This window comes from Barbatula barbatula (genome assembly GCF_947034865.1).
Source record: "Barbatula barbatula genome assembly, chromosome: 15".
NCBI classification, from domain to species: domain Eukaryota; kingdom Metazoa; phylum Chordata; class Actinopteri; order Cypriniformes; family Nemacheilidae; genus Barbatula; species Barbatula barbatula.
The window spans coordinates 5,896,469-5,922,672 of record NC_136778.1 but is presented as its reverse complement, the minus strand read 5'-3'; the positions used below and the strand labels follow the sequence as shown (position 1 = coordinate 5,922,672).

Here is a 26,204-nt window from a genome sequence, read left to right as displayed (position 1 = left end):
CAGTAATGTGAATCACAGAACTTAATGTAGACATTTGATTTTTTTAATCAGAACAAGAAATCTATATTAACAAGACACAATTTTGTAGTGTCAGCCAAAACTTAGCAATGATAATCACAAACTGTTTACGGCTGGGTTTCCCAAATACATCATAACCTAAAGTTAATCTTATAACCATTGTCACGTATGAAGCAACTATCAATGTAGGCGTCCGATGCTTTTGTGAAACGCAGCACAAGGCTTCAGCTGTCAATCATACCTCTGCATGGATTACTGTTGTTTATAGGGAGGTTTGGGTCTGTTACAATATATCCACTCCAACACGAGCAATTGTAACTCCCAGCAGTGTTGTTGCAGATTGAGTTTGGACCACAGATCTCTGCTGTCTTATTACATTCATCCACGTCTTTACAAAATAAAACAGAGATTGTTTAGTGTCATGATTCCGCCATCATGTCATGTTTATTCTTGGTCTTGCAGCGGAGTCATGGCATAGCCTCAGGTTTTGTGTGAGAAAGACATGGCTTTGTTTTGATTCTGACATGCCATGTGCTTTCTCGTGTCTCGTCAGTGTTTCCCGCCATCTCGTTTCCTTGTTAACCTTCCCATTAGTGTTTCATTACCTTCACCTGCCCCTTAGTAATTATCCTGTGTTTGTTCCCCTATTTAATGCCCTCTTGTCTTTTGTCTTGTGCTCGTTCGTTGTACCTGTACTTGTATGCCTGTACTTGTTACCCCGTCTTAGAAGCCTTGTCCTGAGAGAAGTATTTAAGTTTATTCTAGTCTTTGTGAGTGTTTGTTTAGCCTTAGTGTTTTAAAGTTGAGTCTAGTTTAGTTTTCAGTTCATAGTATTAGTTATTGTGTACTGTCTTTTTACCCCTCGAGGGTTTTTGTTTTCTGTATATATTTATATTAAAGTCCTTGTTAACCCCTTCATCCCTGTTTCGCTGCCTGCAATTGGGTTCTCCTTCAGTTCCATAACAGAACGAACGAGCCAGAACTGAACCCAGTAGGCAGCCAGCATGGATGGCTCAGCATCGTTCCTGCGATCTCGCCTTGCCCACTTGCTGTTTGGGTTCCGTCAGGGGGATCATGGGACGCGGGAGTTCGCCAGGGCTTTTTCTTCGGTGGCGAGGGATACAGAGTTCGGTGATGCGGAATTAAAGGTGATCTTTGATGGATGCCTCACCAACCGTCTCACGCCATCGGAGAAGAGGATGCTTAAGCCCCTGGGGTTCGACGATATGGTCAGGTTTGTGATCAACCGGGACGAGGCCAGCGTTCCAATTGGGGTACCTGCCCCATTGGCTAGCGTCCCGGAGGATTGCGCCCTGACTGTAGCCGCCCCGGGGGACTCGGCTCCGCCCGGTTCGAGCGCCGCAGCTCATGTTCCACCTGGCTGCATCCGCGGCGAGTGGGGGAGGGGAGATTCGGGGACGATGTCCGCTGACTCCTCGGGTCGTGCCCTGCAGGTCGGGGTTCTGGGCATCCCCACACCCTCCGCTCCACCACCTTCAGCCTCCCCACCCGTAGTCAGCCTGGGTGGCAAACGGGGAAGGCGTGAATCCTGGGGGTCCTCTTCGGAGGCCTCCAATCCGGAGCCAGACCTGCCCTTCGTCTCCTTCATTCAGCCAACCACCGGACGGGTGGCCCGATTGAGAAGGAAGAGGCAAAGGATGAGGGCACGGAAGCAAGCCCAGATGGCGCTGCAGCCCGTGTACAGTGCCCAGTCCAATCCTGCCCAGCCGTCAAGTCCGGTGGTCCCGTCAAGTCCGGTGGTCCCGTCAAGTCCGGTGGTCCCGTCAAGTCCGGTGGTCCCGTCAAGTCCGGTGGTCCCGTCAAGTCCGGTGGTCCCGTCAAGTCCGGTGGTCCCGTCAAGTCCGGTGGTCCCGTCAAGTCCGGTGGTCCCGTCAAGTCCGGTGGTCCCGTCTAGTCCGGTGGTCCCGACAAGTCCGGTGGTCCCGTCAAGTCCGGTGGTCCCGTCAAGTCCGGTGGTCCCGTCAAGTCCGGTGGTCCCGTCAAGTCCGGTGGTCCCGTCAAGTCCGGTGGTCCCGTCAAGTCCGGTGGTCCCGTCAAGTCCGGTGGTCCCGTCAAGTCCGGTGGTCCCGTCAAGTCCGGTGGTCCCGTCAAGTCCGGTGGTCCCGTCAAGTCCGGTGGTCCCGTCAAGTCCGGTGGTCCCGTCAAGTCCGGTGGTCCCGTCAAGTCCGGTGGTCCCGTCAAGTCCGGTGGTCCCGTCAAGTCCGGTGGTCCCGTCAAGTCCGGTGGTCCCGTCAAGTCCGGCCCTGCCGGCCTTCCAGCCGGCGTCAAGTCCTGCCCTGCCGGCCTTCCAGCCGGCGTCAAGTCCTGCCCTGCCGGGGACTTCGCGCTCTCGAGCGCCGCCCCCCAGGGTGTCCCCTAAGTCCCCTGGGACTCTGCGCTTCCGAGCGCCAGGGACAAGAACTGTTCCCCCATGTCCCACACCCTTTGGACTTCCTCCCATGGACTCTTTTGTTCCCCCCATGAACTTGGTTGTTCCCCCTCCCCCCCCTCCCCCCTTCCCTTTTTGTTATTTTTATTATGTCACCCCAACCCCTTTGTAATTTATGCTTGTCTGCCCTTAATCTTGTTTTCCATGTTTTGCCTTGTCTTGTCGTTGTCCCAGTCTGCCCTGTCTTGTTAGTCTACTCCTTGATGAACACCTGGTGGTGTTCATTTAAGGGGGGGCTTATGTCATGATTCCGCCATCATGTCATGTTTATTCTTGGTCTTGCAGCGGAGTCATGGCATAGCCTTAGGTTTTGTGTGAGAAAGACATGGCTTTGTTTTGATTCTGACATGCCATGTGCTTTCTCGTGTCTCGTCAGTGTTTCCCGCCATCTCGTTTCCTTGTTAACCTTCCCATTAGTGTTTCATTACCTTCACCTGCCCCTTAGTAATTATCCTGTGTTTGTTCCCCTATTTAATGCCCTCTTGTCTTTTGTCTTGTGCTCGTTCGTTGTACCTGTACTTGTATGCCTGTACTTGTTACCCCGTCTTAGAAGCCTTGTCCTGAGAGAAGTATTTAAGTTTATTCTAGTCTTTGTGAGTGTTTGTTTAGCCTTAGTGTTTTAAAGTTGAGTTTAGTTTTCAGTTCATATTGTGTACTGTCTTTTTACCCCCTCGAGGGTTTTTGTTTTCTGTATATATTTATATTAAAGTCCTTGTTAACCCCTTCATCCCTGTTTCGCTGCCTGCAATTGGGTTCTCCTTCAGTTCCATAACAGTTTAGGGCATATCAGAAAACTTTTTGTAAAATTACTTAATATAGCACCTGAAAAAATCTAATGAAGACATACCAATGCACGGGTTACTGTTACTGACTGAATTTCCATCAATGACGTCATATCCCACCCAACAAGAGCACAAGTAGCTTCCATTGTAATTGTGACAGAGAGCGTTTGGTCCACACACTGATGGTGGGTCAAAACATTCATAAATATCTGAAAGAAACAATATTTTTAGCAAAGTATAAGAGCACTGTTCACAAATAATTCAGGCAGTATTAAAAAGAATGGTATGGTCAGCTTTCAATCATACCTCTGCAAGGGTTACTGTTGTTTATAGGGAGGTTTGGGTCTGTAACATTATATCCACTCATGCAAGAGCAGTTGTAACTCCCAGCAGTGTTGTTGCAGTTTGAATTTGGACCACAGATCTCAGGTGTCTCAACACATTCATCCATTTCTTTATTATGGAAAAGAACAAATAGATAAATTGTTTGATTTTGGTTTCTACAGAACATAGAGCACAGTAATGTGTTTCACAGAACTTAATGCAGGCATAAGATTTTTTTAATTAGAAAATGCAATCTACATTAACAAGACACTTTGAATGATTCAAAATATGGAAACAAACATGAATTTTTCAAGAATTTTGTAATGTCAGCCAAAATTTAGCAATGATAATCACAAACTGTTTAGGGCTGCGTTTCCCAAATACATCATAACCTAAAGTTAATCTTATCACCATTGTCACCTATGAAGCAACTATTAATGTAGGCGTCCGATGCTTTTGTGAAACACAGCACAAGGCTTCAAGTGTTAATCATACCTCTGCATGGATTACTGTTGTTTATAGGAAGGTTTGGATCTGTTACAATATATCCACTCCAACACGAGCAATTGTAACTCCCAGCAGTGTTGTTGCAGATTGAGTTTGGACCACAGATCTCTGCTGTCTTATTACATTCATCCACATCTTTAAAAAAATAAAACACAGATTGTTTAGGGCATATCAGAAAACTTTTTGTAAAGTTACTAAATATAGCACCTGAAAAAATAAAATGAAGACATACCAATGCACGGGTTACTTTTACTGACTGAATTTCCATCAATGACGTCATATCCCACCCAACAAGAGCACAAGTAGCTTCCATTGTAATTGTGACAGAGAGAGTTTGGTCCACACACTGATGGTGGGTCAAAACATTCATAAATATCTGAAAGAAACAACATTTTTTTAGAAAGTAAAACAACACTGTTCACAAATAATTCAGGCAGTATTTAAAAGAATGGTATGGTCAGCTGTCAATCATACCTCTGCAAGGGTTACTGTTGTTTATAGGGAGGTTTGGGTCTGTAACATTATATCCACTCATGCAAGAGCAGTTGTAACTCCCAGCAGTGTTGTTGCAGTTTGAATTTGGACCACAGACCCCAGGTGTCTCAACACATTCATCCATTTCTTTATTATGGAAAAGAATAAATAGATAAATTGTTTGATTTTGGTTTCTACAGAACATACAGCACAGTAATGTGAATCACAGAACTTAATGCAGGCATAAGATTTTTTAATTAGAAAATGCAATCTACATTAACAAGACACTTTGAATGATTCAAAATATGGAAACAAACATGAATTTTTCAAGAATTTTGTAATGTCAGCCAAAATTTAGCAATGATAATCACAAACTGTTTAGGGCTGCGTTTCCCAAATACATCATAACCTAAAGTTAATCTTATCACCATTGTCACCTATGAAGCAACTATTAATGTAGGCGTCCGATGCTTTTGTGAAACACAGCACAAGGCTTCAAGTGTTAATCATACCTCTGCATGGATTACTGTTGTTTATAGGGAGGTTTGGATCTGTTACAATATATCCACTCCAACACGAGCAATTGTAACTCCCAGCAGTGTTGTTGCAGATTGAGTTTGGACCACAGATCTCTGCTGTCTTATTACATTCATCCACATCTTTAAAAAAATAAAACACAGATTGTTTAGGGCATATCAGAAAACTTTTTGTAAAGTTACTAAATATAGCACCTGAAAAAATAAAATGAAGACATACCAATGCACGGGTTACTTTTACTGACTGAATTTCCATCAATGACGTCATATCCCACCCAACAAGAGCACAAGTAGCTTCCGTTGTAATTGTGACAGAGAGCGTTTGGTCCACACACTGATGATGGGTCAAAACATTCATAAATATCTGAAAGAAACAACATTTTTTTTGAAAGTAAAACAACACTGTTCACAAATAATTCAGGCAGTATTTAAAAGAATGGTATGGTCAGCTGTCAATCATACCTCTGCAAGGGTTACTGTTGTTTATAGGGAGGTTTGGGTCTGTAACATTATATCCACTCATGCAAGAGCAGTTGTAACTCCCATCAGTGTTGTTGCAGTTTGAATTTGGACCACAGACCCCAGGTGTCTCAACACATTCATCCATTTCTTTATTATGGAAAAGAACAAATAGATAAATTGTTTGATTTTGGTTTCTACAGAACATACAGCACAGTAATGTGAATCACAGAACTTAATGTAGGCATAAGATTTTTTGAGTCAGAACAAGAAATCTATATTAACAAGACACAAATTTGTAATGTCAGCCAAAACTTAGCAATGATAAACACAAACTGTTTAGAGCTGCGCTTCCCAAATGCATCGTAACCTAAAGTTAATCTTACAACCATTGTCACGTATGAAGCAACTATCAATGTAGGCTTACGAAGCTTTTGTGAAATGCAGCACAAGGCTTCAGCTGTCAATCATACCTCTGCATGGATTACTGTTGTTTATAGGGAGGTTTGGATCTGTAACATTATATCCACTCCAACACGAGCAATTGTAACTCCCAGCAGTGTTGTTGCAGATTGAGTTTGGACCACAGATTTCGAGTGTTTTATTACATTCATCCACGTCTTTACAAAATAAAACAGAGATTGTTTAGGGCATATCAGAAAACTTTTTGTAAAATTACTAAATGCAGCACCTGAAAAAATAAATGAAGACATACCAATGCACGGGTTACTGTTACTGACTGGATTTCCATCAATTACGTCATATCCCGCCCAACAAGAGCACAAGTAGCTTCCATTGTAATTGTGACAGAGAGCGTTTGGTCCACACACTGATGATGTGTCAAAACATTCATAAATATCTGAAAGAAACAACATTTTAGCAAAGTATAAGAACAATGTTCACAAATGATTCAGGCAGTATTAAAAAGAATGTTATGGTCAGCTGTCAATCATACCTCTGCAAGGGTTACTGTTGTTTATAGGGAGGTTTGGGTCTGTAACATTATATCCACTCATGCAAGAGCAGTTGTAACTCCCAGCAGTGTTGTTGCAGTTTGAATTTGGACCACAGATCTCAGGTGTCTCAACACATTCATCCATTTCTTTATTATGGAAAAGAACAAATAGATAAATTGTTTGATTTGGTTTCTACAGAACACACAGCACAGTAATGTGAATCACAGAACGTAATGTAGGCATACGATTTTTTTAGTCAGAACAAGAAATCTATATTAACAAGACACAATTTTGTAATGTCAGCTAAAACTTAGCAATGATAATCACAAACTGTTTAGAGCTGCGCTTCCCAAATGCATCGAAACCTAAAGTTAATCTTATAACCATTGTCACGTATGAAGCAACTATCAATGTAGGCTCATGAAGCTTTTGTGAAATGCAGCACAAGGCTTCAGCTGTCAATCATACCTCTGCATGGATTACTGTTGTTTATAGGGAGGTTTGGGTCAGTTACAATATATCCACTCCAACACGAGCAGTTGTAACTCCCAGCAGTGTTGTTGCAGTTTGAGTTTGGACCACAGATCTCAGGTGTCTCAACACATTCATCCATTTCTTTATTATGGAAAAGAACAAATAGATAAATTGTTTAATTTTGGTTTCTACAGAACATACAGCACATTAATGTGAATCACAGAATTTAATGCAGGTATATGATTCTTTTTTTAGAAAATGCAATCTACATTAACAAGACACTTTGAATGATACAAAATATGGAACCAAACATGAATATTTCAAGAAATATGTAATGTCAGCCAAAATTTAGCAATGATATTCACAAACTGCTTAGGGCTGCGTTTCCCAAATGCATCGTAACTAGTGGTGGGCATAGATACATTTTTTAATCTAGATTAATCTCACTGTAATCTTGGAATTAATCTAGATTAAAATGGCTCATTTTAATTCTGCTGAAGGCATTCAGAATATGTGTGCTACCCAAATATTGACTAAAGAAGGACTTTGAGAACGGATGGCAAAAAAGAGTTATGTCAACGAATGTATTAATGAACATGAAAACTGATTAACAAGCTTTATTAAAACGTGTCTCCAATCTACGCATTAAATAAAAACAATAAATCTAGATAATTGGTTCAGTTTAACAACGCAAATTTTTTTCTGCATAATTAAAAAGTTAATTGTTTGATCATTTACACATTCATTAATCTGGGATTATGTTAACTGTGAAGTTTATGTATTTTAAACAAACAAGCGTGCTCTGTAGCCTCTTGTAACTGCACTTTGCGTCCACTTCCTGCTGATTGCTGAACGAGACTCACATTCTAAATGACCGACCTACCCTCCTGATTCATGAATGAAATGAACAAGAGTGTAGGCCTACTGAAGCATGAATAATGAACGACATGTACCAGTTCGCGCAATTCGTTCACGAACGAGAATCAGCGGACGAGCAAGAAGTAACAGATTCAGACGCAGATTCAGATTCGGGTCATGACTGATCGTTCATGTTGTTCATGAACGAGAATCAGCGGGTCCTTTGACTCCTCGTTCAGACTCAAACACAAACTCGTTGGTTGTTCTGTGAAAGGCGTATTCGTTCAGTACATTCAACCAATCATATGCTCTGTCAAAGCTCAATCTCAAACGCCATTGGCTCGTGCATTGATTAGACACTCTTTTATGCCAATGAGCGAGATTTCAGTGAACGGAAATAATGAGTCATTGCCTTTAGTGAACAAGAACGATTCGTTCACTTTAAAGATTTGTTCAAATAGAACGATTAATTCACGAACGAAACATCACTGCACTAAAATATCAAGGTGAAAGTCATCATAGCTTGAGTAGTATAGACCCAGCTCCCAACCCAACTTTGAGAATAGATTAACGGGCGATATTTTTTATCGTCCGATAAGAGTCTCACGTTAAAGCAGCATGTTAACGCCAATAACGGCCCACCACTAATCGTAACCTAAAGTTTATCGTATCACCATTGTCACGTATGAAGCAACTATCAATGTAGGCTTATGAAGTTTTGTAAAACACAGCACAAGGCTTCAGCTGTCAATCATACCTCTGCATGGATTACTGTTGTTTATAGGGAGGTTTGGATCTGTTACATTATATCCACTCCAACACGAGCAATTGTAACTCCCAGCAGTGTTGTTGCAGATTGAGTTTGGACCACAGATCTCAGGTGTCTCAACACATTCATCTTCATCTTCATTACAGATAAGAAAAAATATTCAGTGAAGAATTTGCAACTGACTAAAGAAAAACAATTAATAACACAATATTGTAATAATATACTTACCCACACACGAGTTGTTCTGGCTCACAGGTCTGTCAGTATTCAATGCAGCAAATCCACTCCAGCATGAACACATGTGACTCCCAATGATGTTTTTACAGTTTGAGTTTGGACCACACACAGATTCTGCATCTTCACATTCATTTATGTCTGCCAAAGAAGAAGGCAAAATATGAAATGTTGAAAAATGTAAAATTCTAAGGTGTTGAGTTTATCTGATTCATACTGGTCAGTTTCTAACAACTACATTGTCACAGTTGTGTTTGCTTGTGATTTCTTACCTTTCTGGCAAAGTTGACCCACTGAAGGGAGACCTTGAATACATCCACAAGTTCCTCCCACAATGTCATCACACACCTGACGGACCTCACAGGTCTCATTGGACCAGACATGATGCTCCTCGCACTTGCACTCATATTCTGTTCCATTTAATCCACACACTGTAATAAAATGATGAGATATGTCATTATAGTTATAAATGTGCATCAAAGCATCAATTTGTGTTCAAACAAGAACTTTATTTATCAATCTAATATTTGACTGATCCTATTATTCAGCTTTGGTGTAGCATTGTAATTTTGTTAATAACATTTAATATGTTCTCTAGTTTTCCATTTAAAACAACTGTCAAGTCCTTTAATTCATTTATAGTGAGAAATTGTTTTCACACTTTATTTTTTCGTTGCTATATAATGAAATTGTTTTGAACATTTACCAGTAGTCATGTCGATATCTGTGACATTCACGTTGTTGTTTAGAGTGAGAGGTAGGTTGATATTTGTGATCAGATTTCTTAAGTAGTTCACAAGGAGCGAATCAAAGAATCTCACGTCAACATCGATCATGTAGAGTGAAGTCGGTCCTGCAAGAACAAACAGAAGCAGTTTCAACAGAACGATCATCAAAATTGTATCTTATATAAAAACTAATAAAGTTTTGCTTCATCATCGTCTCACCTTTCTTTAACTGGCAGAACTGTCCATTGTTTGGAAGAGCATTGATACATGTACACGCACCATCAGTGATGTTATCACAGGTCTCATATGAATGACACGTGTCATTTGGCCAAACAAACAGACCCTCACATTTACACTGATATTCCATTTCCTTTAAAGAACAGACTGAAAAGCAGATGAGGAGATCACAAACATCACATCTCATTATTTATGACACAATCCATGTTGTTCTGTATTAAGCAAGACCTTTAAAACTATAAAACAATATGAAGCAGAGACTCAATAGATACCAGTAGTCATGCTGATTTCTGTAATGTTTGTGCGCTCATTGATAGTGTAGGGTAAAGTGAAAGACATCAGAAGTGTCCTCAGCTGATCAATGATGGCTGTGTTCATGGTATTTATCTGAATTTCAATCTGATATTCAGCTGAAGGCAGAAGCACTGTAGAAAAAGATCATCATTATGCCTTAAATGTCATATTAGGAAATAAAGAGACCAATAGGATTCATTGCAACAGTTTAAATGGAGGTTTTGATCTGTTTTACTTCCATACATACACCAAAATCTGGCATTCCCAGCTGTGCAGTTGCAGATTGAGTTTGGACCAGAATTTTGTATTTTGGAGATGAAAATAAATAAATAAATCAGTTAAAGATTCTGTACTTACAGACACATGGGTTGTAGCGGCTCACAGGTCTGTCAGTATCCAAGGCAGCAAATCCACTCCAGCATGAACACATGTGACTCCCAATGATGTTTTTACAATATGAGTTTGGACCACACACAGATTCTGCATCTTCACATTCATTTATGTCTGCCAAAGTAGTAAGAAGGTAAAAAATATAAGAAAACAAATGTTTTGAAGGTTTTGGTGGAACAGACTTACACCGGTCAGTCTCTAACAACTACATTCATCACAGTTGTGTTTGCTTGTGATTTCTTACCTTTCTGGCAAAGTTGACCCACTGAAGGGAGACCTTGAATACATCCACAAGTTCCTCCCACAATGTCATCACACACCTGACGGACCTCACAGGTCTCAGTGGACCAGACATGATGCTCCTCACACTTGCACTCATATTCTGTTCCATTTAATCCACACACTGTAATAAAATGATGAGATATGTCATTAAAGTTATAAATGTGCATCAAACCATCAATTTGTGTTCAAACAAAAACTTTATTTATCAATCTAATATTTGACTGATCCAATTATTCAGCTTTGGTGTAACATTGTAATTTTGTTAATAACATTAAATGTGTTCTCTAGTTTTCCATTTAAAACAACTGTCAAGTCAATCATTTCATTTATAGTGAGAAATTGTTTTCACACTTTATTTTATCGTTGCTATATATTGAAATTGTTTTGAACATTTACCAGTAGTCATGTCGATATCGGTGACATTCACGTTGTTGTTTAGAGTGAGAGGTAGGTTGATATTTGTGATCAGATTTCTTAAGTAGTTCACAAGGAGCGAATCAAAGAATCTCACGTCAACATCGATCATGTAGAGTGAAGTCGGTCCTGCAAGAACAAACAGAAGCAGTTTCAACAGAACGATCATCAAAATTGTATCTTATTTAAAAACTAATAAAGTTTTGCTTCATCATCGTGTCACCTTTCTTTAACTGGCAGAACTGTCCATTGTTTGGAAGAGCATTGATACATGTACACGCACCATCAGTGATGTTATCACAGGTCTCATATGAATGACACGTGTCATTCGGCCAAACAAACTGACCCTCACATTTACACTGATATTCCATTTCCTTTAAAGAACAGACTGAAAAGCAGATGAGGAGATCACAAACATCACATCTCATTATTTATGACACAATCCATGTTGTTCTGTATTAAGCAAGACCTTTAAAACTATAAAACAATATGAAGCAGAGACTCAATAGATACCAGTAGTCATGTTGATTTCTGTAATATTTGTGCGGTCATTGATAGTGTAGGGTAAAGTGAAAGACATCAGAAGTGTCCTCAGCTGATCAATGATGGCTGTGTTCATGGTATTAATCTGAATCTCAATCTGATATTCAGCTGAAGGCAGAAGCACTGTAGAAAAAAATCATCATTATGTCTTAAATGTCATATTAGGAAATAAAGAGACCAATAGGATTCATTGCAACAGTTTAAATGGAGGTTTTGATCTGTTACATTACTTCCATACATACACCAAAATCTGGCATTCCCAGCTGTGCAGTTGCAAATTGAGGATGTCGACCAGAATTTTGTATTTTGGAGATGAAAATAAATAAATAAATCAGTTAAAGATTCTGTACTTACAGACACATGGGTTGTAGCGGCTCACAGGTCTGTCAGTATTCAAGGCAGCAAATCCACTCCAGCATGAACACATGTGACTCCCAATGATGTTTTTACAATATGAGTTTGGACCACACACAGATTCTGCATCTTCACATTCATTTATGTCTGCCAAAGTAATAAGAAGGTAAAAAAATATAAGAAAACAAATGTTTTGAAGGTTTTGGTGGAACAGACTTACACCGGTCAGTTTCTAGCAACTACATTCATCACAGTTATGTTTGCTTGTGTTTCTTACCTTTCTGGCAAAGTTGACCCACTGAAGGGAGACCTTGAATACATCCACAAGTTCCTCCCACAATGTCATCACACACCTGACGGACCTCACAGGTCTCAGTGGACCAGACATGATGCTCCTCACACTTGCACTCATATTCTGTTCCATTTAATCCACACACTGTAATAAAATGATGAGATATGTCATTATAGTTATAAATGTGCATCTATCCATCAATTTGTGTTCAAACAAAAACTTTATTTATCAATCTAATATTTGACTGATCCTATTATTCAGCTTTGGTGTAGCATTGTAATTTTGTTAATAACATTAAATATGTTCTCTAGTTTTCCATTTAAAACAACTGTCAAGTCCTTTAATTCATTTATAGTGAGAAATTGTTACAGAAAATGTATTTTATCGTTGCTATATAATGAAATTGTTTTGAACATTTACCAGTAGTCATGTCGATATCTGTGACATTCACGTTGTTGTTTAGAGTGAGAGGTAGGTTGATATTTGTGATCAGATTTCTTAAGTAGTTCACAAGGAGCGAATCAAAGAATCTCACGTCAACATCGATCATGTAGAGTGAAGTTGGTCCTGCAAGAACAAACAGAAGCAGTTTCAACAGAACGATCATCAAAATTGTATCTTATTTAAAAACTAATAAAGTTTTGCTTCATCATCGTCTCACCTTTCTTTAACTGGCAGAACTGTCCATTGTTTGGAAGACCATTGATACATGTACACGCACCATCAGTGATGTTATCACAGGTCTCATATGAATGACACGTGTCATTTGGCCAAACAAACGGACCCTCACATTTACACTGATATTCCATTTCCTTTAAAGAACAGACTGAAAAGCAGATGAGGAGATCACACACATCACATCTCATTATTTATGACACAATCCATGTTGTTCTGTATTAAGCAAGACCTTAAAAACTATAAAACAATATGAAGCAGAGACTCAATAGATACCAGTAGTCATGCTGATTTCTGTAATGTTTGTGCGCTCATTGATAGTGTAGGGTAAAGTGAAAGACATCAGAAGTGTCCTCAGCTGATCAATGATGGCTGTGTTCATGGTATTTATCTGAATTTCAATCTGATATTCAGCTGAAGGCAGAAGCACTGTAGAAAAAAAATCATCATTATGCCTTAAATGTCATATTAGGAAATAAAGAGACCAATAGGATTCATTGCAACAGTTTAATGGAGGTTTTGATCTGTTTCATTACTTCCATACATACACCAAAATCTGGCATTCCCAGCTGTGCAGTTGCAGATTGAGTTTGGACCAGAATTTTGTATTTTGGAGATGAAAATAAATAAATAAATCAGTTAAAGATTCTGTACTTACAGACACATGGGTTGTAGCGGCTCACAGGTCTGTCAGTATTCAAGGCAGCAAATCCACTCCAGCATGAACACATGTGACTCCCAATGATGTTTTTACAGTTTGAGTTTGGACCACACAGAGATTCTGCATCTTCACATTCATTTATGTCTGCCAAAGAAGGCAAAATATTAAATGTTGAAAATGTAAAATTCTAAGGTGTTGAGTTTATCAGATTCATACTGGTCAGTTTCTAACAACTACATTCATCACAGTTGTGTTTGCTTGTGATTTCTTACCATTCTGGCAAAGTTGACCCACTGAAGGGAGACCTTGAATACATCCACAAGTTCCTCCCACAATGTCATCACACACCTGACGGACCTCACAGGTCTCATTGGACCAGACATGATGCTCCTCACACTTGCACTCATATTCTGTTCCATTTAATCCACACACTGTAATAAAATGATGAGATATGTCATTAAAGTTATAAATGTGCAGCTATCCATCAATTTGTGTTCAAATAAAAACTTTATTTATCAATCTAATATTTGACTGATCCTATTATTCAGCTTTGGTGTAGCATTGTAATTTTGTTAATAACATTAAATGTGTTCTCTAGTTTTCCATTTAGAACAACTGTCAAGTCATTCAATTCTATTAAAGTGTGAAATTGTTTTCACACTTTATTTTATTGTTGCTATATAATGAAATTGTTTTGAACATTTACCAGTAGTCATGTCGATATCTGTGACATTCACGTTGTTGTTTAGAGTGAGAGGTAGGTTGATATATGTGATCATATTTCTTAAGTAGTTCACAAGGAGCGAATCAAAGAATCTCACGTCAACATCGATCATGTAGAGTGAAGTCGGTCCTGCAAGAACAAACAGAAGCAGTTTCAACAGAACGATCATCAAAATTGTATCTTATATAAAAACTAATAAAGTTTTGCTTCATCATCGTCTCACCTTTCTTTAACTGGCAGAACTGTCCATTGTTTGGAAGAGCATTGATACATGTACACGCACCATCAGTGATTTTATCACAGGTCTCATATGAATGACACGTGTCATTTGGCCAAACAAACTGACCCTCACATTTACACTGATATTCCATTTCCTTTAAAGAACAGACTGAAAAGCAGATGAGGAGATCACAAACATCACATCTCATTATTTATGACACAATCCATGTTGTTCTGTATTAAGCAAGACCTTTAAAACTATAAAACAATATGAAGCAGAGACTCAATAGATACCAGTAGTCATGCTGATTTCTGTAATGTTTGTGCGCTCATTGATAGTGTAGGGTAAAGTGAAAGACATCAGAAGTGTCCTCAGCTGATCAATGATGGCTGTGTTCATGGTATTTATCTGAATTTCAATCTGATATTCAGCTGAAGGCAGAAGCACTGTAGAAAAAAAATCATCATTATGCCTTAAATGTCATATTAGGAAATAAAGAGACCAATAGGATTCATTGCAACAGTTTAATGGAGGTTTTGATCTGTTACATTACTTCCATACATACACCAAAATCTGGCATTCCCAGCTGTGCAGTTGCAGATTGAGTTTGAACCAGAATTTTGTATTTTGGAGATGAAAATGAATAAATAAATCAGTTAAAGATTCTGTACTTACAGACACATGGGTTGTAGCGGCTCACAGGTCTGTCAGTATTCAAGGCAGCAAATCCACTCCAGCATGAACACATGTGACTCCCAATGATGTTTTTACAGTTTGAGTTTGGACCACACAGAGATTCTGCATCTTCACATTCATTTATGTCTGCCAAAGAAGGCAAAATATTAAATGTTGAAAATGTAAAATTCTAAGGTGTTGAGTTTATCAGATTCATACTGGTCATTTTCTAACAACTACATTCATCACAGTTGTGTTTGCTTGTGATTTCTTACCTTTCTGGCAAAGTTGACCCACTGAAGGGAGACCTTGAATACATCCACAAGTTCCTCCCACAATGTCATCACACACCTGACGGACCTCACAGGTCTCACTGGACCAGACATGATGCTCCTCACACTTGCACTCATATTCTTTTCCATTTAATCCACACACTGTAATAAAATGATGAGATATGTCATTATAGTTATAAATGTGCATCAAACCATCAATTTGTGTTCAAACAAAAACTTTATTTATCAATCTAATATTTGACTGATCCTATTATTCAGCTTTGGTGTAGCATTGTAATTTTGTTAATAACATTAAATGTGTTCTCTAGTTTTCAATTTAGAACAACTGTCAAGTCATTCAATTCTATTAAAGTGTGAAATTGTTTTCCCACTTTATTTTATTGTTGCTATATAATGAAATTGTTTTGAACATTTACCAGTAGTCATGTCGATATCTGTGACATTCACGTTGTTGTTTAGAGTGAGAGGTAGGTTGATATTTGTGATCAGATTTCTTAAGTAGTTCACAAGGAGCGAATCAAAGAATCTCACGTCAACATCGATCATGTAGAGTGAAGTCGGTCCTGCAAGAACAAACAGAAGCAGTTTCAACAGAACGATCATCAAAATTGTATCTTATATAAAAACTAATAAAGTTTTGCTTCATCATCGTCTCACCTTTCTTTAACTGGCAGAACTGTCCATTGTTTGGAAGACCATTGATACATGTACACGCACCATCAGTGATGTTATCACAGGTCTCATATGAATGACACGTGTCATTTGGCCAAACAAACGGACCCTCACATTTACACTGATATTCCATTTCCTTTAAAGAACAGACTGAAAAGCAGATGAGGAGATCACAAACATCACATCTCATTATTTATGACACAATCCATGTTGTTCTGTATTAAGCAAGACCTTTAAAACTATAAAACAATATGAAGCAGAGACTCAATAGATACCAGTAGTCATGCTGATTTCTGTAATGTTTGTGCGCTCATTGATAGTGTAGGGTAAAGTGAAAGACATCAGAAGTGGCCTCAGCTGATCAATGATGGCTGTGTTCATGGTATTAATCTGAATTTCAATCTGATATTCAGCTGAAGGCAGAAGCACTGTAGAAAAAGATCATCATTATGCCTTAAATGTCATATTAGGAAATAAAGAGACCAATAGGATTCATTGCAACAGTTTAAATGGAGGTTTTCATCTGTTTCATTACTTCCATACATACACAAAAATCTGGAATTCCCAGCTGTGCAGTTGCAGATTGAGTTTGGACCAGAATTTTGTATTTTGGAGATGAAAATAAATAAATAAATCAGTTAAAGATTCTGTACTTACAGACACATGGGTTGTAGCGGCTCACAGGTCTGTCAGTATCCAAGGCAGCAAATCCACTCCAGCATGAACACATGTGACTCCCAATGATGTTTTTACAATATGAGTTTGGACCACACACAGATTCTGCAACTTCACATTCATTTATGTCTGCCAAAGTAATAAGAAGGTAAAAAAATATAAGAAAACAAAAGTTTTGAAGGTTTTGGTGGAACAGACTTACACCGGTCAGTTTCTAACAACTACATTCATCACAGTTGTGTTTGCTTGTGATTTCTTACCTTTCTGGCAAAGTTGACCCACTGAAGGGAGACCTTGAATACATCCACAAGTTCCTCCCACAATGTCATCACACACCTGACGGACCTCACAGGTCTCATTGGACCAGACATGATGCTCCTCACACTTGCACTCATATTCTGTTCCATTTAATCCACACACTGTAATAAAATGTTGAGATATGTAATTAAAGTTATAAACGTGCATCTCTCCATCAATTTGTGTTCAAACAAAAACTTTATTTATCAATCTAATATTTGACTGATCCTATTATTCAGCTTTGGTGTAGCATTGTAATTTTGTTAATAACATTAAATATGTTCTCTAGTTTTCCATTTAAAACAACTGTCAAGTCCTTCAATTCATTTATAGTGAGAAATTGTTAAAGAAAATATATTTTTTCGTTGCTATATAATGAAATTGTTTTGAACATTTACCAGTAGTCATGTCGATATCTGTGACATTCACGTTGTTGTTTAGAGTGAGAGGTAGGTTGATATTTGTGATCAGATTTCTTAAGTAGTTCACAAGGAGCGAATCAAAGAATCTCACGTCAACATCGATCATGTAGAGTGAAGTCGGTCCTACAAGAACAAACAGAAGCAGTTTCAACAGAACGATCATCAAAATTGTATCTTATATAAAAACTAATGAAGTTTTGCTTCATCATCGTCTCACCTTTCTTTAACTGGCAGAACTGTCCATTGTTTGGAAGACCATTGATACATGTACACGCACCATCAGTGATTTTATCACAGGTCTCATATGAATGACACGTGTCATTTGGCCAAACAAACGGACCCTCACATTTACACTGATATTCCATTTCCTTTAAAGAACAGACTGAAAAGCAGATGAGGAGATCACAAACATCACATCTCATTATTTATGACACAATCCATGTTGTTCTGTATTAAGCAAGACCTTTAAAACTATAAAACAATATGAAGCAGAGACTCAATAGATACCAGTAGTCATGCTGATTTCTGTAATGTTTGTGCGCTCATTGATAGTGTAGGGTAAAGTGAAAGACATCAGAAGTGTCCTCAGCTGATCAATGATGGCTGTGTTCATGGTATTTATCTGAATTTCAATCTGATATTCAGCTGAAGGCAGAAGCACTGTAGAAAAAGATCATCATTATGCCTTAAATGTCATATTAGGAAATAAAGAGACCAATAGGATTCATTGCAACAGTTTAATGGAGGTTTTGATCTGTTACATTACTTCCATACATACACCAAAATCTGGCATTCCCAGCTGTGCAGTTGCAGATTGAGTTTGGACCAGAATTTTGTATTTTGGAGATGAAAATAAATAAATAAATCAGTTAAAGATTCTGTACTTACAGACACATGGGTTGTAGCGGCTCACAGGTCTGTCAGTATTCAAGGCAGCAAATCCACTCCAGCATGAACACATGTGACTCCCAATGATGTTTTTACAATATGAGTTTGGACCACACACAGATTCTGCATCTTCACATTCATTTATATCTGCCAAAGTAGTGAGAAGGTAAAAAAATATAAGAAAACAAAAGTTTTGAAGGTTTTGGTGGAACAGACTTACACCGGTCAGTTTCTAACAACTACATTCATCACAGTTGTGTTTGCTTGTGTTTCTTACCTTTCTGGCAAAGTTGACCCACTGAAGGGAGACCTTGAATACATCCACAAGTTCCTCCCACAATGTCATCACACACCTGACGGACCTCACAGGTCTCATTGGACCAGACATGATGCTCCTCACACTTGCACTCATATTCTGTTCCATTTAATCCACACACTGTAATAAAATGATGAGATATGTCATTAAAGTTATAAATGTGCATCAAACCATCAATTTGTGTTCAAATAAAAACTTTATTTATCAATCTAATATTTGACTGATCCTATTATTCAGCTTTGGTGTAGCATTGTAATTTTGTTAATAACATTTAATATGTTCTCTAGTTTTCCATTTAAAACAACTGTCAAGTCATTCATTTCATTTATAGTGAGAAATTGTTAAAGAAAATATATTTTTTCGTTGCTATATAATGAAATTGTTTTGAACATTTACCAGTAGTCATGTCGATATCTGTGACATTCACGTTGTTGTTTAGAGTGAGAGGTAGGTTGATATTTGTGATCAGATTTCTTAAGTAGTTCACAAGGAGCGAATCAAAGAATCTCACGTCAACATCGATCATGTAGAGTGAAGTCGGTCCTACAAGAACAAACAGAAGCAGTTTCAACAGAACGATCATCAAAATTGTATCTTATATAAAAACTAATAAAGTTTTGCTTCATCATCGTCTCACCTTTCTTTAACTGGCAGAACTGTCCATTGTTTGGAAGACCATTGATACATGTACACGCACCATCAGTGATGTTATCACAGGTCTCATATGAATGACACGTGTCATTCGGCCAAACAAACTGACCCTCACATTTACACTGATAGTCCATTTCCTTTAAAGAACAGACTGAAAAGCAGATGAGGAGATCACAAACATCACATCTCATTATTTATGACACAATCCATGTTGTTCTGTATTAAGCAAGACCTTTAAAACTATAAAACAATATGAAGCAGAGACTCAATAGATACCAGTAGTCATGCTGATTTCTGTAATGTTTGTGCGCTCATTGATAGTGTAGGGTAAAGTGAAAGACATCAGAAGTGTCCTCAGCTGATCAATGATGGCTGTGTTCATGGTATTTATCTGAATCTCAATCTGATATTCAGCTGAAGGCAGAAGCACTGTAGAAAAAAATCATCATTATGCCTTAAATGTCATATTAGGAAATAAAGAGACCAATAGGATTCATTGCAACAGTTTAATGGAGGTTTTGATCTGTTTCATTACTTCCATACATACACCAAAATCTGGCATTCCCAGCTGTGCAGTTGCAGATTGAGTTTGGACCAAAATTTTGTATTTTGAAGATGAAAATAAATAAATAAATCAGTTAAAGATTCTGTACTTACAGACACATGGGTTGTAGCGGCTCACAGGTCTGTCAGTATTCAAGGCAGCAAATCCACTCCAGCATAAACACATGTGACTCCCAATGATGTTTTTACAGTTTGAGTTTGGACCACACACAGATTCTGCATCTTCACATTCATTTATGTCTGCCAAAGTAATAAGAAGGTAAAAAAATATAAGAAAACAAAAGTTTTGAAGGTTTTGGTGGAACAGACTTACACCGGTCAGTCTCTAACAACTACATTCATCGCAGTTGTGTTTGCTTGTGTTTCTTACCTTTCTGGCAAAGTTGACCCACTGAAGGGAGACCTTGAATACATCCACAAGTTCCTCCCACAATGTCATCACACACCTGACGGACCTCACAGGTCTCATTGGACCAGACATGATGCTCCTCACACTTGCACTCATATTCTGTTCCATTTAATCCACACACTGTAATAAAATGATGAGATATGTCATTAAAGTTATAAATGTGCATCTATCCATCAATTTGTGTTCAAACAATAACTTTATTTATCAATCTAATATTTGACTGATCCTATTATTCAGCTTTGGTGTAGCATTGTAATTTTGTTAATAACATTTAATATGTTCTCTAGTTTTCCATTTAAAACAACTGTCAAGTCCTTCAATTCATTTATAGTGAGAAATTGTTAAAGAAAATATATTTTTTCGTTGCTATATAATGAAATTGTTTTGAACATTTACCAGTAGTCATGTCGATATCTGTGACATTCACGTTGTTGTTTAGAGTGAGAGGTAGGTTGATATTTGTGATCAGATTTCTTAAGTAGTTCACAAGGAGCGAATCAAAGAATCTCACGTCAACATCGATCATGTAGAGTGAAGTCGGTCCTGCAAGAACAAACAGAAGCAGTTTCAACAGAACGATCATCAAAATTGTATCTTATATAAAAACTAATAAAGTTTTGCTTTATCATCGTCTCACCTTTCTTTAACTGGCAGAACTGTCCATTGTTTGGAAGACCATTGATACATGTACACGCACCATCAGTGATTTTATCACAGGTCTCATATGAATGACACGTGTCATTCGGCCAAACAAACTGACCCTCACATTTACACTGATAGTCCATTTCCTTTAAAGAACAGACTGAAAAGCAGATGAGGAGATCACAGACATCACATCTCATGATTTATGACACAATCCATGTTGTTCTGTATTAAGCAAGACCTTTAAAACTATAAAACAATATGAAGCAGAGACTCAATAGATACCAGTAGTCATGCTGATTTCTGTAATGTTTGTGCGCTCATTGATAGTGTAGGGTAAAGTGAAAGACATCAGAAGTGTCCTCAGCTGATCAATGATGGCTGTGTTCATGGTATTTATCTGAATTTCAATCTGATATTCAGCTGAAGGCAGAAGCACTGTAGAAAAAATCATCATTATGTCTTAAATGTCATATTAGGAAATAAAGAGACCAATAGGATTCATTGCAACAGTTTAAATGAAGGTTTTGATCTGTTTCATTACTTCCATACATACACCAAAATCTGGCATTCCCAGCTGTGCAGTTGCAGATTGAATTTGGACCAGAATTTTGTATTTTGGAGATGAAAATAAATAAATAAATCAGTTAAAGATTCTGTACTTACAGACACATGGGTTGTAGCGGCTCACAGGTCTGTCAGTATTCAAGGCAGCAAATCCACTCCAGCATGAACACATGTGACTCCCAATGATGTTTTTACAATATGAGTTTGGACCACACACAGATTCTGCATCTTCACATTCATTTATGTCTGCCAAAGTAGTAAGAAGGTAAAAAATATAAGAAAACAAAAGTTTTGAAGGTTTTGGTGGAACAGACTTACACCGGTCAGTTTCTAACAACTACATTCATCACAGTTGTGTTTGCTTGTGATTTCTTACCTTTTTGGCAAAGTTGACCCACTGAAGGGAGACCTTGAATACATCCACAAGTTCCTCCCACAATGTCATCACACACCTGACGGACCTCACAGGTCTCATTGGACCAGACATGATGCTCCTCACACTTGCACTCATATTCTGTTCCATTTAATCCACACACTGTAATAAAATGATGAGATATGTCATTAAAGTTATAAATGTGCATCAAACCATCAATTTGTGTTCAAATAAAAACTTTATTTATCAATCTAATATTTTACTGATCCTATTATTCAGCTTTGGTGTAGCATTGTAATTTTGTTAATAACATTTAATATGTTCTCTAGTTTTCCATTTAAAACAACTGTCAAGTCCTTCAATTCATTTATAGTGAGAAATTGTTAAAGAAAATATATTTTTTCGTTGCTATATAATGAAATTGTTTTGAACATTTACCAGTAGTCATGTCGATATCTGTGACATTCACGTTGTTGTTTAGAGTGAGAGGTAGGTTGATATTTGTGATCAGATTTCTTAAGTAGTTCACAAGGAGAGAATCAAAGAATCTCACGTCAACATCGATCATGTAGAGTGAAGTCGGTCCTGCAAGAACAAACAGAAGCAGTTTCAACAGAACGATCATCAAAATTGTATCTTATATAAAAACTAATAAAGTTTTGCTTCATCATCGTCTCACCTTTGTTTAACTGGCAGAACTGTCCATTGTTTGGAAGACCATTGATACATGTACACGCACCATCAGTGATGTTATCACAGGTCTCATATGCATGACACGTGTCATTTGGCCAAACAAACAGACCCTCACATTTACACTGATATTCCATTTCCTTTAAAGAACAGACTGAAAAGCAGATGAGGAGATCACAGACATCACATCTCATGATTTATGACACAATCCATGTTGTTCTGTATTAAGCAAGACCTTTAAAACTATAAAACAATATGAAGCAGAGACTCAATAGATACCAGTAGTCATGCTGATTTCTGTAATGTTTGTGCGCTCATTGATAGTGTAGGGTAAAGTGAAAGACATCAGAAGTGTCCTCAGCTGATCAATGATGGCTGTGTTCATGGTATTTATCTGAATCTCAATCTGATATTCAGTTGAAGGCAGAAGCACTGTAGAAAAAAAATCATCATTATGCCTTAAATGTCATATTAGGAAATAAAGAGACCAATAGGATTCATTGCAACAGTTTAATGGAGGTTTTGATCTGTTACATTACTTCCATACATACACCAAAATCTGGCATTCCCAGCTGTGCAGTTGCAGATTGAGTTTGGACCAGAATTTTGTATTTTGGAGATGAAAATAAATAAATAAATCAGTTAAAGATTCTGTACTTACAGACACATGGGTTGTAGCGGCTCACAGGTCTGTCAGTATTCAAGGCAGCAAATCCTCTCCAGCATGAACACATGTGACTCCCAATGATGTTTTTACAATATGAGTTTGGACCACACACAGATTCTGCATCTTCACATTCATTTATGTCTGCCAAAGAAGAAGGCAAAATATTAAATGTTGAAAATGTAAAATTCTAAGGTGTTGAGTTATCAGATTCATACAGGTCAGTTTCTAACAACTACATTCATCACAGTTGTGTTTGCTTGTGATTTCTTACCTTTCTGGCAAAGTTGACCCACTGAAGGGAGACCTTGAATACATCCACAAGTTCCTCCCACAATGTCATCACACACCTGACGGACCTCACAGGTCTCATTGGACCAGACATGATGCTCCTCACACTTGCACTCATATTCTGTTCCATTTAATCCACACACTGTAATAAAATGATGAGATATGTCATTAAAGTTATAAATGTGCAGCTATCCATCAATTTGTGTTCAAACAAGAACTTTTTCATCAATCTAATATTTGACTGATCCTATTATTCAGCTTTGGTGTAACATTGTAATTTTGTTAATAACATTAAATGTGTTCTCTTGTTTTCCATTTAAAACAACTGTCAAGTCATTCATTTCATTTATAGTGAGAAATTGTTTTCACACTTTATTTTATCGTTGCTATATAATGAAATTGTTTTGAACATTTACCAGTAGTCATGTCGATATCTGTGACATTCACGTTGTTGTTTAGAGTGAGAGGTAGGTTGATATTTGTGATCAGATTTCTTAAGTAGTTCACAAGGAGCGAATCAAAGAATCTCACGTCAACATCGATCATGTAGAGTGAAGTCGGTCCTGCAAGAACAAACAGAAGCAGTTTCAACAGAACGATCATCAAAACTGTATCTTATATAAAAACTAATAAAGTTTTGCTTCATCATCGTCTCACCTTTGTTTAACTGGCAGAACTGTCCATTGTTTGGAAGAGCATTGATACATGTACACGCACCATCAGTGATGTTATCACAGGTCTCATATGAATGACACGTGTCATTTGGCCAAACAAACGGACCCTCACATTTACACTGATATTCCATTTCCCATAAAGAACAGACTGAAAAGCAGATGAGGAGATCACAAACATCACATCTCATTATTTATGACACAATCCATGTTGTTCTGTATTAAGCAAGACCTTTAAAACTATAAAACAATATGAAGCAGAGACTCAATAGATACCAGTAGTCATGCTGATTTCTGTAATGTTTGTGCGCTCATTGATAGTGTAGGGTAAAGTGAAAGACATCAGAAGTGTCCTCAGCTGATCAATGATGGCTGTGTTCATAGTATTTATCTGAATTTCAATCTGATATTCAGCTGAAGGCAAAAGAACTGTAGAAAAAAATCATCATTATGCCTTAAATGTCATATTAGGAAATAATGAGACCAATAGGATTCATTGCAACAGTTTAAATGGAGGTTTTGATCTGTTTCATTACTTCCATACATACACCAAAATCTGGCATTCCCAGCTGTGCAGTTGCAGATTGAGTTTGAACCAGAATTTTGTATTTTGGAGATGAAAATAAATAAATAAATCAGTTAAAGATTCTGTACTTACAGAAACATGGGTTGTAGCGGCTCACAGGTCTGTCAGTATTCAAGGCAGCAAATCCAATCCAGCATGAACACATGTGACTCCCAATGATGTTTTTACAATATGAGTTTGGACCACACACAGATTCTGTATCTTCACATTCATTTATGTCTGCCAAAGTAATAAGAAGGTAAAAAATTTAAGAAAACAAAAGTTTTGAAGGTTTTGGTGGAACAGACTTACACCGGTCAGTTTCTAACAACTACATTCATCATAGTTGTGTTTGCTTGTGATTTCTTACCTTTCTGGCAAAGTTGACCCACTGAAGGGAGACCTTGAATACATCCACAAGTTCCTCCCACAATGTCATCACACACCTGACGGACCTCACAGGTCTCATTGGACCAGACATGATGCTCCTCACACTTGCACTCATATTCTGTTCCATTTAATCCACACACTGTAATAAAATGATGAGATATGTCATTAAAGTTATAAATGTGCATCTATCCATCAATTTGTGTTCAAACAATAACTTTATTTATCAATCTAATATTTGACTGATCCTATTATTCAGCTTTGGTGTAGCATTGTAATTTTGTTAATAACATTAAATGTGTTCTCTAGTTTTCCATTTAGAACAACTGTCAAGTCCTTTAATTCATTTAAAGTGTGAAATTGTTTTCACACTTTATTTTATCGTTGCTATATAATGAAATGTTTTTGAACATTTACCAGTAGTCATGTCGATATCTGTGACATTCACGTTGTTGTTTAGAGTGAGAGGTAGGTTGATATTTGTGATCAGATTTCTTAAGTAGTTCACAAGGAGCGAATCAAAGAATCTCACGTCAACATCGATCATGTAGAGTGAAGTCGGTCCTGCAAGAACAAACAGAAGCAGTTTCAACAGAACGATCATCAAAATTGTATCTTATTTAAAAACTAATAAAGTTTTGCTTCATCATCGTCTCACCTTTCTTTAACTGGCAGAACTGTCCATTGTTTGGAAGACCATTGATACATGTACACGCACCATCAGTGATGTTATCACAGGTCTCATATGAATGACACGTGTCATTTGGCCAAACAAACGGACCCTCACATTTACACTGATATTCCATTTCCTTTAAAGAACAGACTGAAAAGCAGATGA

At 37.8% G+C, this 26,204-nt stretch overlaps 3 protein-coding genes across 3 annotated transcripts in view; 1 reads left to right on the top strand and 2 right to left on the bottom strand.

The window, feature by feature from the left end:
* The first annotated feature begins 693 nt into the window (after positions 1-693).
* Positions 694-3,193, top strand: LOC306904191 (uncharacterized protein). Its single transcript, XM_079473942.1, has 2 exons — positions 694-1,919; positions 2,006-3,193. The coding sequence occupies exons 1-2, from the start codon at positions 1,023-1,025 to the stop codon at positions 2,396-2,398; spliced, it is 1,290 nt and encodes a 429-aa protein (XP_079330068.1). The 5' UTR covers positions 694-1,022; the 3' UTR covers positions 2,399-3,193.
* Positions 2,619-6,649, bottom strand: LOC306904573 (uncharacterized protein; the record flags this gene model as incomplete). Its single annotated transcript, XM_079474560.1, has 11 exons — positions 2,619-3,458; positions 3,556-3,702; positions 4,069-4,215; positions 4,313-4,456; positions 4,555-4,701; positions 5,067-5,213; positions 5,311-5,454; positions 5,553-5,699; positions 6,023-6,169; positions 6,265-6,408; positions 6,505-6,649. The coding sequence occupies 11 exons, from the start codon at positions 6,647-6,649 to the stop codon at positions 3,274-3,276; spliced, it is 1,644 nt and encodes a 547-aa protein (XP_079330686.1). The 3' UTR covers positions 2,619-3,273.
* Positions 6,650-8,035: 1,386 nt separating this feature from the next.
* The window catches only part of adgrf6 (adhesion G protein-coupled receptor F6), a gene marked incomplete at its 3' end in the record, with an annotated part of 29,317 nt that continues 11,148 nt past the window's right edge, over positions 8,036-26,204 (bottom strand). The window contains exons 34-90 of the mRNA XM_079474559.1: positions 26,025-26,189; positions 25,784-25,930; positions 25,350-25,508; positions 25,073-25,219; positions 24,691-24,843; positions 24,401-24,565; positions 24,160-24,306; positions 23,727-23,885; positions 23,450-23,596; positions 23,068-23,220; positions 22,778-22,942; positions 22,537-22,683; positions 22,102-22,260; positions 21,825-21,971; positions 21,444-21,596; positions 21,154-21,318; positions 20,913-21,059; positions 20,478-20,636; positions 20,201-20,347; positions 19,820-19,972; positions 19,530-19,694; positions 19,289-19,435; positions 18,854-19,012; positions 18,577-18,723; positions 18,196-18,348; positions 17,906-18,070; positions 17,665-17,811; positions 17,230-17,388; positions 16,952-17,098; positions 16,570-16,722; positions 16,280-16,444; positions 16,039-16,185; positions 15,605-15,763; positions 15,330-15,476; positions 14,948-15,100; positions 14,658-14,822; positions 14,417-14,563; positions 13,983-14,141; positions 13,708-13,854; positions 13,326-13,478; positions 13,036-13,200; positions 12,795-12,941; positions 12,360-12,518; positions 12,083-12,229; positions 11,699-11,851; positions 11,409-11,573; positions 11,168-11,314; positions 10,734-10,892; positions 10,457-10,603; positions 10,078-10,230; positions 9,788-9,952; positions 9,547-9,693; positions 9,113-9,271; positions 8,835-8,981; positions 8,595-8,741; positions 8,198-8,276; positions 8,036-8,102 (exon numbers count right to left, since the gene is read on the bottom strand). Coding sequence (XP_079330685.1) covers positions 8,036-8,102; positions 8,198-8,276; positions 8,595-8,741; positions 8,835-8,981; positions 9,113-9,271; positions 9,547-9,693; positions 9,788-9,952; positions 10,078-10,230; positions 10,457-10,603; positions 10,734-10,892; positions 11,168-11,314; positions 11,409-11,573; positions 11,699-11,851; positions 12,083-12,229; positions 12,360-12,518; positions 12,795-12,941; positions 13,036-13,200; positions 13,326-13,478; positions 13,708-13,854; positions 13,983-14,141; positions 14,417-14,563; positions 14,658-14,822; positions 14,948-15,100; positions 15,330-15,476; positions 15,605-15,763; positions 16,039-16,185; positions 16,280-16,444; positions 16,570-16,722; positions 16,952-17,098; positions 17,230-17,388; positions 17,665-17,811; positions 17,906-18,070; positions 18,196-18,348; positions 18,577-18,723; positions 18,854-19,012; positions 19,289-19,435; positions 19,530-19,694; positions 19,820-19,972; positions 20,201-20,347; positions 20,478-20,636; positions 20,913-21,059; positions 21,154-21,318; positions 21,444-21,596; positions 21,825-21,971; positions 22,102-22,260; positions 22,537-22,683; positions 22,778-22,942; positions 23,068-23,220; positions 23,450-23,596; positions 23,727-23,885; positions 24,160-24,306; positions 24,401-24,565; positions 24,691-24,843; positions 25,073-25,219; positions 25,350-25,508; positions 25,784-25,930; positions 26,025-26,189 — 8,621 coding nt within the window. The remainder of the gene's footprint in view (positions 8,103-8,197; positions 8,277-8,594; positions 8,742-8,834; positions 8,982-9,112; positions 9,272-9,546; positions 9,694-9,787; positions 9,953-10,077; positions 10,231-10,456; positions 10,604-10,733; positions 10,893-11,167; positions 11,315-11,408; positions 11,574-11,698; positions 11,852-12,082; positions 12,230-12,359; positions 12,519-12,794; positions 12,942-13,035; positions 13,201-13,325; positions 13,479-13,707; positions 13,855-13,982; positions 14,142-14,416; positions 14,564-14,657; positions 14,823-14,947; positions 15,101-15,329; positions 15,477-15,604; positions 15,764-16,038; positions 16,186-16,279; positions 16,445-16,569; positions 16,723-16,951; positions 17,099-17,229; positions 17,389-17,664; positions 17,812-17,905; positions 18,071-18,195; positions 18,349-18,576; positions 18,724-18,853; positions 19,013-19,288; positions 19,436-19,529; positions 19,695-19,819; positions 19,973-20,200; positions 20,348-20,477; positions 20,637-20,912; positions 21,060-21,153; positions 21,319-21,443; positions 21,597-21,824; positions 21,972-22,101; positions 22,261-22,536; positions 22,684-22,777; positions 22,943-23,067; positions 23,221-23,449; positions 23,597-23,726; positions 23,886-24,159; positions 24,307-24,400; positions 24,566-24,690; positions 24,844-25,072; positions 25,220-25,349; positions 25,509-25,783; positions 25,931-26,024; positions 26,190-26,204) is intronic.